General features: G+C 41.2%; 1 protein-coding gene across 6 annotated transcripts in view; it reads left to right on the top strand.

The window, feature by feature from the left end:
* The window catches only part of ABCG2 (ATP binding cassette subfamily G member 2 (Junior blood group)), a 157,749-nt gene that overhangs the window by 308 nt on the left and 145,007 nt on the right, over window positions 1-12,434 (top strand). For 3 of the 6 annotated variants that reach the window (XM_036853664.1, XM_036853662.1, XM_036853668.1), the window contains exons 2-4: window positions 581-700; window positions 740-767; window positions 2,286-2,385. In XM_036853664.1, the coding sequence (XP_036709559.1) occupies window positions 2,297-2,385 (89 nt within the window). In that variant the 5' untranslated portion in view covers window positions 581-700; window positions 740-767; window positions 2,286-2,296. Of the gene's footprint in view, window positions 1-580; window positions 701-739; window positions 768-2,285; window positions 2,386-11,936; window positions 12,334-12,434 lie in introns of all 6 variants that reach the window. The other 3 variants (XM_036853665.1, XM_036853663.1, XM_036853669.1) reach the window with 2 other exon arrangements.

Below are 12,434 nucleotides of genomic sequence, written 5' to 3'. Positions count from 1 at the left end.
GATGGGTCTGAGGTTCCGCTGGCGTTTCTGTCCAGCCCAAACCCTCATTCCCAGGCACTGCCCTGTTCGTAGCTCTTGCTTAAATGTTCGGCCTGGGTGGCCATGTGTGTCCCAACTGACACTTCTTGCTGTTTGGACGACAGGATCCTGAATAGAGCCAATCCTTAGCTCTAGTCAACAACCAGTGAGATTCCTTCAAAAGTCTGTACTAAGGGATGGACCGGCTCTCTGGCTGTAGAATGGGAGGAGCTAGGTTTGAGAGATCGTGCCAACTGGCAGGGCCATTTCTAGATAATGCGCACACTTTTGACTTTGCAGAGAGGAGATACTTCCCCAGAGGGGGACGGACGAGAGGAGGGAAGAGCTGCCTTCATCCCAGCAGAGTCTCAGTTCCAACCCATGGCTAGTTTGAGACGATTTCTGTACAGGCCCAAACTCCTACAGATAACAAAACACAAAAAGCAGCTACCTGAGGGTGCTGGCTAGGAATTCAAACCCAGCCCTATTTCCTCCCAAAGTTAATTATTTTCCACCACCAAAGTCAGGTAAGGTTAATAAGTACTTATGTATTAATAATTAGGTGGAAAAAAATTCCAGAAGGGACCTGAGAACGCTGCAGCTGTTCATTGGAAACCAGGAGGAATAGAATAATTGGAAAATGTGTCAGGGGAAGAAGGAGAGGACATAGTAAAAGCACATCAAGACTAAGACCAAAAATAATTAATAAAAAAAAAAAAAAAAGACTAAGACCAAGACCAAGGCAAAAGGTAACCAAACTTAGACCACATTCCTGACTACATTTGAGGCTGCTACTTCCACATCTCTCATTTATTGCATCCTGCCTTCGACTCTACCACACCAATGAAACATCTGTCTCAGAGGTCCACAATGACCTCTTACTGGATAAACATAGTGATTCATTTTAGTTTTTATCTTATTATTTGACATCTCTTCCACATTCAACATTCCTGGCTACTTCCCTCTCATTGAATCAGTCTCCTCTCTTAAGGCTTTCCTGTCACCACTTTTCCTGGTTTTCTGTCTAAATATCCAGCAGCTGCTTTGATTGTCTCTCTCCCTTTGATTGTTGGTGTTCCCCAGGTCTACCTTTTTAAACCCATTAAACCTGTGTGGAGGGGAAAACTAATTCAGTTTGCAACTGAAACAATAACCACCTGCCCCCTTCACACAGGTGCTTTTCCTACCAACAACTATCATAGCTGGGCAGCAGAAGTGCTTTATGAATAATTGCCGTTTCTTCACACCGAATATTGAAAAACATATACTCTGGGGTCACAATTTAATCAAATCAGTAATTTTTACTGCTTCATCAAGGACAAAAAAAAAAAAAATCCACCCTCTTCTTGTGGTGTACTCTCCTTGTGTGAGCCAATGCGTTCTCATGACTTAACCCATCACGTGCATACTGATAACTTCCGACTATTTTCCCAGCCCAGATTTCTCTCCTGGGTTCCACACTCAAATGTCCAGACATGGGCTGGAAATGTCTGCTCAGAGGTCCTATAGGCGCCTCAATTCAACATATCCAAAATGGAATTCCCACCCAAACCAGCCCTTCTAGTCTGCCCATCTTGATGAATGGCAGTGCCTCTCACTCAGACCTTCACATCTGTAATTTTCCTCCTTCACATCTGTAATTTTATCCTCCGCTCCATCCTCACCGCCATTTCCTTAGATCCAGCTGATACTGTGGCTTCCCAACTGATTTCCCTGCCTTCAGGGTCACCCCTTGTCCATTCTCCACATGGTGATCATCACACACTCATGTTTGCGTTTTTTCAATCTCACCTCCCAGATAAAGTAAAAGTCTTTAGCATTGCATAAAAGACCCTTCCTTCCTGGTCTGTTCCCTGCCCCGGCTCCCTTGTAATTTTTTCTACTTCTAACCTTCCTTCTTAAGCTTTATCCCGGTCTGTGTATGTTTTTCTCTCTCCCTGTAACACATCTCCCCACTTCTTTCCCAGGCGAACTTCAAATGTCATTTCCCATGGGATGTTTATTCTGCCACTCCTCCAGTTGAAGTCTCCCTTTCATTTATTCCTATGACATCCAATACTTACTTCTATCCTAACACTTAGTACCCTATATCAGAACTCTTTTCTTCCCTGTCTTCACCTTGAGACTGTGAATTCTTCGAGGGCAGGGACCAGGTCTCTTTTCTAGATAATCCTAACAGCACAGCAGGCATTCAGTAAGGTTTGGAATGCATGAATGACATACTTAGAATAGAGAAGTTATTGTCTCATTCCTGATCTTTATCTTAGCACTGAAGAGTATGCCCTTCCAAAGTGATGAATCATGGAAAGAATGGTTACGACGAGAAACGAAACCCTCAGATTTCTTCAATTACAACCAAGTGGGCAGGTGAGTCCAGCGCCACTGTTTTAAGATCCTGTTCAGTCGGTTCTAGCGAGTTAGGCTGGCAGAGCTGAGAAAGCGTGACGGTGGTACCTGAAGTAAGAAACAATGACAATGTAAGAAGATCCAAGCCTGAGGGTCTTTGCAGGTCCTGCCAGAACATCTTTACGCTGTGATATTTCCGTGAAGGTAAACATACTCTTAAGGATCAGAGAAAAGTGAGAAGCTTGTCTGCTGCCGAAGTCTAAAGCCAAATTCATGAAAGAGAATCCCGACCCCAAAGTGTCAATTTGGAAAGTCAGAGAATAGTAGCATCAGGTTTTCTAATAGTAAAAGCTCTTGCTTTCAAGATCACACAGTTTCTTAGGTGTCACACGAGGAACTGTTCCAAGCTGTACCCCATAGGTCACTATGCAGTTTTTGAGGACAGGGCCCAGGCGGTTTTACTCAGTCGTACACACACACAGCACCTGTCACCATCCTGCTACAGTGGGCACTCAGCTTGCTGAATGAAGGAAGGAATGAATAAATGTGCTCTACCATAGGGGTGTAGATGAGAGGGAAGAGCACTGTCGTTTCTCCAAAGATGGAAAGCTTTAGTATTTCTGGGGAAAATAAATATTTACTTCGAAAAAAACTTTATCAAAGCAAAGGCAAAAAAATGTTTTAGATGTCTGAAAGATCTGTGTTAAGTTGCTGAATCAGTCGTCGCTATTTCAGAGGATGATGGAAACTTATCTTCTGAAATGTTGGCATGTCTGCATAAGAGGTGTCAGGGCCAAATGGTCCAGTCTGGAGTTGCCTGAATCCTGCCCTCCTTACCTGCATAACTGAGCAAGTTACTTGAACCAGTTATTTAACAAATGACTCATTTTCATCATCTGTAAAATGGGGATGATTATACCACTTAAGGTTGTTGAGAGACATGAATAGTTAATACAGAACCTTCGAAGTAGCATATCTCTTTTTCTGCTACTAACTCCTATCTCTCTAGGTGTCATTTTGCTTTTCAGTAAATGTTTCTCTGTGGGTTTTTGTTTTTTCCCTCCCCTTCTGTGCCTTCTTCCCCTCTCACTACCTTTCTACTTTTTTTTTTTACTCTCTCTCTCCCTGCCTGACTGAATTTTTTTCTTAATATTCTCATACTTCTCCCTCACTCACCTAAAAAATGACTGATGGCTATGAACTTTATAAACTTACAGAATAAGAAACTTAATAATGACTATTAAAACCCTATTTTCTTTTTCCCAAACTAATTTCTGATCTCTGCCATATTTAGGCATACTTTTTTTTATATTTAAAAAATCAGTGAAAACATTCATGTTAATTTAGTTCTGATTTTCGTCACCTAATATAACTTTATACCGAAGGGGATCAGGATATGCCCCCCTACCCCCAATATGCCCCTTTGGCATGAGGATTAATTTGAGCTGAAGGCAATTAAGAATCAACAGATGCAGGGCTTCCCTGGTGGTGCAGTCGTTCAGAATCTGCCTGCCAATGCAGGGGACGCGGGTTCGAGCCCTGGTCTGGGAAGATCCCACAGGCTGCGGAGCAGCTAGGCCCGTGAGCCACAACTACTGAGCCTGCGCGTCTGGAGCCTGTGCTCCGCAACAAGAGAGGCCGCGACAGTGAGAGGCCCGCGCACCGCGATGAAGAGTGGCCCCCACTTGCCGCAACTAGAGAAAGCCCTCGCACAGAAACGAAGACCCAACACAGATATTAAATAAAATAAATAAATTTAAAAAAAAAGAATCAACAGATGCAGAAAGAAGCCTTCTCAGCATTTCCCTTATCTAAGAGCAGAAACTTCTGAGAAATGAGGCTGTCATAAATTCCCTCTTCAGCATGAGCTTACTCCTAGGAGAGAGATGAAAAGTAAATAGGCCATAAATCTCCTCTCTGGGAGTTTCGTGGCCATGAAGGAGATGGAAAAGCCCACTTGCATATTCATAAATATTATCACAGGCTTTCTTATCTCCAGTTTATTCTCCTAAAAATCCTTTTCTTTCCTATGGAAACCTACTTTTCTTTCCATAGATTTTTCTCCATCTCCCTCTTTCCCCTACTAAGTTAGGTAGGTAAGCCTCTGTCTTTAACCAGTTAGCTAGCTACTAGCTGCTTCCATATGAATAAGGCTTTTTTCTCCTGTTGTCTTTTGTCAGTTTAATTCAGAGGTCCCCAGGAACTCAACCTAAGAGGGTACAGCAAAAGTTTTTTCCTCCTCAAATACTTAATATGCCATGATCAATATAGACCATATAGTTGTTAATTTTTATGATTATGGTATCATATACCACAGTTTGTCACATTCTCCTCTTGTGGGGCACGTTGATGTTTCTGATTTTTTATTCTTTTTAAGTATCTCCTTCCTTTAGGACACTTCCCTTGCGTTCTCTGCTACATAAGATATATACAAACATACAAATGCATAATTATGGAAACATACAAAATTTGCTGCATTTGTTGTCTAGATCTTCAGTCTTGTGAAAAAAAGTAAAACGGAGACAGGCTGGGGCCCGGGACGCTTAGTTGCAGTGTTACATTCTCGCACCTGGACACACCTCTCATCCAGCAACAAAATACAAAGAAACTCTATGGGACTAAAAATAACTGCGTGCATGCGCAGTTGGGGCAAATTCTGGACCCAAAAGATACAAAGAGACCAAAAAAAAACCCCAGCTGCCACTTCTGAAGAGTTGAGAGCAAAAACAGGGTGCCGGGAGCAAAAACAGGGTACTGAGCATGCCCCGGGCACCTGGCACCACCAGAGGGGCGGGCACAACACCTAAGCCACCCCTCTGGCCGGACCCCTGGTCACAGCACTACCCTCACCCCGTTTAAGGAGTCAGCTCGCCCCCCGCCAGGGAGCAAGCAAGCGAGGGAAACTGCTGCAGGGGCCCCAATAAAGCCTCGCCCGAATTGCTTGTCTAGCCTCTAGTCAATTTCTATCGCTTGCGGAAGGCCAAGAACCCTGGTCGGTATCAAAACGAGGCAGTGCTGCCCTCCAGAGAGTCTCTCTTGTCTGTAGAGCTGATCAAGGTACCAGTCATGAACTATTGTACCTAGATTGCTTGAACTCTAAACGTTTATTAACAGCTGCACAAACTTGCGAGGAAATACAGAGAGGTGAGGTTGGTCTGCCCAGTAAAAAATGGTTGCTTTGATTTGAGCTTCCCTCTCCCAGAGCTGCTTCTGTCGCCAGTTCAGTACACAACAAGTTCGAAGAGTTTACAAGGAGAGTGTGTCACGATTACTGCTTTTCCGTTGTAGCTTTTGGCTTTTAAAATTCAGAAGCACTGTGGAAGCAGGTTTGGTGTTTCAGAGTTCTGCCACAAGTGTGATTTTATTTTAAGTAATGTTCATAGCCTCAGTTTATGTTGTCATTTGGTTCATAATGATGATTATAAACCTCGGTTAAATGATTACCGTCTGAACAGCACCGTACTATAGGACTACAAAAGCCTAAGACGTGGCCCTTAACTCTGAGTAGTTGATAATTGACAAAGTGAGAAACCCAGACTATGAGTGCTGAGGGACTTGTACATAACCATTGAGAGTCTTGATAATAAAAGTATGCAACATAGGATTTTTGACTCTTTGTAAACAATTGCTAAGTCTTGAGTTTGCTTCTAAATCTTAAAGAAAATTTGGAGCAACTTTTCCATACCCTGGAACATAGGAATAGATTATCATAAATTTACATGAATGCATTCTAGTGGATTCTGAAGACTCCATCATAAGCCAACATAGGCTGGGAAACAAAACAAAACAAGTTTGGGATAATATCAAAGACCCTTCCATCATTTTCAAATGGCTTAGCTAAGGACTGCTCTCTGTTAACTGCCTCTCCGAGCACTGAGGAATGGTTAAAGCCAGGGGAAAAACAGGACTGGCAAAATACTTGCCTGGGGACCACCTTCCCAACCTCCCCACCCTCATAATTTGGGTTGGCTTCCTCCCCACTCCATATTACGGATTCTGATGAAAGTCTTCTCTAGCTAAAGGACTTTACTGTTCTTTGAATTAGAGGATGAAGCTGGCTGTTTGAAACCTTTCTCACTTTCCCTATTCCAAAGGGTTCAGTATCTGCTCAAACATGATCAGGAATTCAAGTCCATCTATATCCTTAGGGACATGCATATTTTTGAAAGATAAAGGAGGCCTCCAAGAATTAGACATGATTTTTGCTACAACTCTTCACTTTTGCACAGTGCTTCCTTTATAAGAAATAAGGGATCTTCACTGGTTCTTTGCCTTTGTAAAGAAATAGCTGGGGATTTCACAGAAGTTCCTAGGAGTGGTTGGTTTATTCCTAGTTGTTTGAAAAATAGGTGTTCCAGGGTAAGATAATATGCACTGTTAGATAGTGTGCCTAAGTCAGTAGAAGGGCTTCCATTTAAAGAGCTTCCTTCCCATAAGTTTTATCTTATTTAAGAGCTTTAAACCAGAGGTTTTCAAATCTTGTTCCACAGAACCTGGGGGGTCGTTAAACATTTTATTCTGACTTTCTGTTTGTGAGATTGTGGATATCTTTGATTTTAAAAGTACATGAATATATTCTTGTGAAGATTTGTGAAGTGATTAATATATTTTATCAAGTATCTACTGGTATACCAGGCACAATTCTGGGGACTAAGGCTATATCAATGAACAAAGCAAATGAAAATTCATGTCCACATAGAGCTTAATTCTAGTGGAAGGAGAAAAACAAACATAATAAGTAAGGAAATTACATAATATGTTAGAAGGTGATAAGTGCTATTAACAAAAATAAGATATGGTAGATCAAGAATGCTAGTAGGAGGAACTGCAATTTTTTTTTTTTTGAGTTCTCATAGTAGACTTTATTTATTTATTTTTTAAACATCTTTATTGGAGTATAATTGCTTTACAATGGTGTGTCAGTTTCTGCTTTATAACAAAGTGAATCAGCTATACATATACATATATCCCCATATCTCTTCCCTCTTGCATCTCCCTCCCTCCCACCCTCCCTATCCCACCCCTCTAGGTGGTCACAAAGCACCAAGCTGATCTCCCTGTGTTATGCGGCTGCTTCCCACTAGATATCGGTTTTACATTTGGTAGTGTATATATGTCCATGCCACACTCTCACTTTGTCCCAGCTTACCCTTCCCCCTCCCCATGTCCTCAAGTCGATTCTCTAGTAGGTCTGCGTCTTTATTCCCATCCTGCCCCTAGGTTCTTCAGAACCTTTTTTTTCTTTTTCTAGATTCCACATATATGCATTAATATACGGTATTTGTTTTTCTCTTTCTGACTTACTTCACTCTGTATGACAGACTCTAAGTCCATCCACCTCACTACAAATAACTCAATTTCATTTCTTTTTATGGCTGAGTAATATTCCATTGTATATATATACCACATCTTCTTTATCCATTCATCTGTCGATGGGCATTTAGGTTGCTTCCGTGACCTGGCAATTGTAAATAGTGCTGCAATGAACATTGGGGTGCATGTGTCTTTTTGAATTATGGTTTTCTCAGGGTATATGCCCAGTAATGGGATTGCTGGGTCATATGGTAGTTCTGTTTTTAGTTTTTTAAGGAATCTCCATACTGTTCTCCACAGTGGCTGTATCAGTTTACATTCCCACCAACAGTGCAAGAGGGGAACTGCAATTTTAAGTTGGGAGGTCAGGTAGGCCTCGTGAGAAGCTACTATTTGAGGAGAAGCTTGAAGGAAGTGAAAGAATGAGCCAAATAGATAAATAGGGGAAGAACTTTCTAGGGAAAAGTAGCAGCTAGGGCAACGGCCATGAGGTGGGTCCGTGTATGTATATTTGAGGTATAACAGGGAGCTATGTCTCACTACATTGCAATCGGTAAAGGGGAACATGAGATGAGAGGAGTAGGGGTGGAAGATACAGATTGTAAAGGTCTTTGGCTTTTACTCTAAGAGAAATAGGAAAATAGATGAATACATGGTGGGAAGTCTTTAAACAACAGAGATGTATATTTTCAAAAAAGTATCCCCACCTCCTAATCCCATACTTCCCAGACATTGCTGCCATTTTGGGTCATATCTTTCCAAAGGTTTTTCTGTGTGATTACATACATAGATGGGTACATATAGAAATACATAGTTTTGTTTTGTGAGGGCATGTGTGTGTGTCTGTCTACATGGGTGCATTTTAACATAAGTGAACTTATATGCCCTGTGTTAATTAGCAACTTGCTTTTTATAATTAATATGTCTTGGAGATCTTTCTTTGTCAAGACAGTACATAAATTTCTATCTCATTCTTTATTGTATAATATTCTATTGTATGCATATGCTACATTTTGTTTAACCATACCTATATAGGTAAATATTTAGGTTCTAATTTCTCTCCTTTGCTCCCTTCCTCCCTTCCTCCTTTCCTTCCCATATTGAATTACTATTGTCTTAATATTACATTTAATAACATAAAATTACATGTTACGTGAAACATGGGAGGAATTTGAAAATTAAAGTTTGTGTTACCTTCTTTCAGAAAAGCAATATGTGTTTCCTAAATTGGAAACACTTAGATTTACCTCCATGGAAAAAAGGCCTCAGTTACTTCTTAAGCAAGGACTTATCTAATGTTTATTGTTTGGAATAAATGGGAATCATGAGAGTTTGAGCCCAGTAACTCTGCGCTTTGCTAAGAGTTGACTCAGTCAGCTTACCCAAGTCGACCGTGGGTCTATATCAGTAGGAAGCAAGGATCCAGCGTCCAAAATCTGCATCTTCTATGCTGGGCACTCTTTTTTCCAACTACCTACAGCCTGCGCCAATATGCCATTCAGCCAGCCCTGTTGTTGGCTCGTGTGTGTAAGTTTCATCTACCCAACCTTGATGTCAGCCCCGGAGGACAGGACTGTGCCTTAAATTCTCACAGCGTCGAACTGATCCCTAGAATCATGGTTATTTAGTTTTAACGTATTTTTTTTTTAATATATTTATTTATGATTTGATATGGTGCACAGATGGTTTTTTTTTTTTTTAATTTTTATTTATTTATATTTATTTTTGGCTGTGTTGGGTCTTCGTTTCTGTGCGAGGGCTTTCTCCAGTTGCGGCGAGCAGGGACCACTCTTCATCGCGGTGCGCGGGCCTCTCACTATCGCGGCCTCTCTTGTTGCGGAGCACAGGCTCCAGACGCGCAGGCTCAGTAGCTGTGGCTCACGGGCCCAGTTGCTCCGTGGCATGTGGGATCCTCCCAGACCAGGGCTCGAACCCGTGTCCCCTGCATTGGCAGGCAGATTCTCAACCACTGCGCCACCAGGGAAGCCCTAACGTATTGTTTTAATTATCCCTAAAATTGTATTTGCCAAGTAAGTTTTATTTGGTTTAGAATAAATCTTGGGATAAAATTTCTGCCGTCTCTATGGATATATTGGCATTTCTTTTAAGTTTATCATTTTGCACTAGTCTGTTTTTCCCCCCAGGCCTTGCCTGTATACAGACAATTGCACTACTAGTGTAATACACACATGCCTTGCTCAATTAAATACCAGGCAGTATACAGGTACCTCTGCTTTGTCCATGCTTACATCACAGCAAAAGGGTCAACTGTGCAATAACTAGAAAATTATCACACAGAATCACAGTAATATCATATAAATAATTTCACACTTATTTATGTTTATGATAAAGAACGGGATGAGAGTTGAATCCTCGCTGGTACCCAGTTGGTGTCAATAAATGCTGGTTCCTCTCTTCTCCCTTCAAAAGGAAATAATTAGCCTTATTTAAAAGGGAGAACACAGTTAAAAGAATTTCAGATATATCCACATATGGCAGAAATTTTATTCCAAGGTTTGTTCTAAACCTTTTCCCTAGCTGGAATAAAGAATAATCTCACACGTATTTCAAATGTGTGAAGATTTGTTGTGTTGTATGATTAAAATGCAAATTTATTTAAAAGAGCTATCTAAGCTAGTGGGAAGCAGCCGCATAGCACAGGGAGATCAGCTCGGTGCTTTGTGACCACCTAGAGGGGTGGGATAGGGAGGGTGGGAGGGAGACGCAAGAGGGAGGGGGTATGGGGATATATGTATATGTATAGCTGATTCACTTTGTTATACAGCAGAAACTAACACATTGTAAAGCAATTATACTCGAATAAAGATGTTAAAATAAATAAATAATAAATAAGCTATCTATGTTATTCTTGGTGTCTGAATTATATTTTCTCTGAGGGGTAAAGTGCAACTACTACCATGAGGGAGGAGGGATCCCCCAAATTAAAAAGTGATCCTCACATTTAAAAAAACCCTGGAGGAGTTATTTCTTAATGATCAGAGTTTCTTTTTGGGGTGATGAAAAAGTTTTGGAAATGGATAATGGTGATGGTTACATAACATTGTGAATGTAATTAATGCCACTGAATCAAACACTTAAAAATGACTAAAATTTTATGTTATATGTATTTCACCACAATAAAAATGATGAAAAGAAATAGATGGGACTTCCCTGGTGGCACAGTGGTTAAGAATCCACCTGCCAATGCAGGGGACACGGGTTCAAGCCCTGTTCCAGGAAGATCCCACATGCCGCGGAGCAACTAAGCCCGTGTGCCACAGCTACAGAAGCCCTCATGCCCTAGAGCCCGTGCTCCGCAACAAGAGAAGCCACCGCAATGAGAAGCCCGCGCACCACAACGAAGAGTAGCCCCCGCTCGCCGCAACTAGAGAAAGCCTGCACACAGCAACGATGAGCCAATGGAGCCAAAAAAAATTTTAAATATAAATAAATAAATTTTAAAAAGAAAAGAAAAAAAGAAATAGATGGAATTTCTTAACAACATCAAGATTTTTTAAACTTGCATTTCATTTCAATAAATATTTATTGACTGCCTGAGCTGTGCTTAGGTATGCACAGTAGAGAGGAAAATCAGGATAGTGACTTGACTTGACTATAAAGAGGACTTCCAGCAAGGCAAGTTCAGTAATCGGCATTTCACGTATCTCATGATATTGTTATGCCAGCTCTCTAAGGAAAGCATTATTGTTACCACCATTTTATGTTGAGAAACCTTGGATTAAAAAACTGGTCACGGGCGGTAAAGAGTGGAGCCAGAAGCTCTTAGTATGTGTCGTATTTTGTCACTTGACATCCTTCCTTCATGTTTTCAGAATATGAAATGCCTATTAATACAACCTTAACTTCCTGTTATACTTCTGGTTTAGAAAAGAGCATTAGAAGGATAGCGTGTTCCAAATATAGCTCCTCTCTTCAAATCTCTAGTGGGCTTTTGCACTGAAACCTAATGCTGTCTGTGTTTTGGTTTCTTTCACTTCCTTTCCAAATCTGTGTTATCTTCCTGCTTGTATTCTTTTGCTAGAAGACAGAGCTTATGAAAGGAGACCCGTTACGTCACGTCTAGCAAAAGACAGGAAGTTTACACAGAGCAAAACTATTTGCTAGAATCGGTTTTTATCCTTGCTAAAGTTGCCATTAGTGTCGGAGATACTGTCCTCAGGATTCTCTTGCACAAAGAAAAAGAGAGAAAAATATCTCTCTGACACGTGAATTTCTTCCTTTTCCTATCCCCTTGCCAGGAACGTCGGAAAAAGATCCCAGGCTGGTTAGAGGCTTTAGGTTGTCAGTTTGAATCCCAGTGATCGAGAAGGAAATGCGGTTAATAACCACCTAACAGTGGAGAAAAAAGGAACTCAAGGAGATTGGAGAACCGGACAGTATCCCACGGCTAGCTTATTTGGAAAGCCTCAGTCTTTCTGGTAGTTGCAAGACGTAGCCAGGGGCTGGTAAGTTCCCTTTCTGATACTTTCTCTTGCACCTTGAGAGCTGGCAGGAAGGGAAGCTCCTGGACTTTAATAGACGTGGATCTTGGTTGAAGTCTCTGTGGGAAAGCCAACAAGAGTCGAAATCTTCTCAGTATCACCACTGCCTCCCTACCAAGGTGCTTTCCTTCCAACATCACAGATCATAACTGAGGTGAGTTGTTTGTTTTTGTTTTTTTCACATGTTCATACTGAGTGGAGAATCTTGATTCTTTTTTGGTATGTGCTTTTAACAAGTGTGTCAATGAAACCAGT

The sequence above is a fragment of the Balaenoptera musculus genome, chromosome 5 (assembly GCF_009873245.2).
Source record: "Balaenoptera musculus isolate JJ_BM4_2016_0621 chromosome 5, mBalMus1.pri.v3, whole genome shotgun sequence".
In the NCBI taxonomy this organism is placed as follows: domain Eukaryota; kingdom Metazoa; phylum Chordata; class Mammalia; order Artiodactyla; family Balaenopteridae; genus Balaenoptera; species Balaenoptera musculus.
This window is presented reverse-complemented; position numbering and strand designations above follow the sequence as displayed.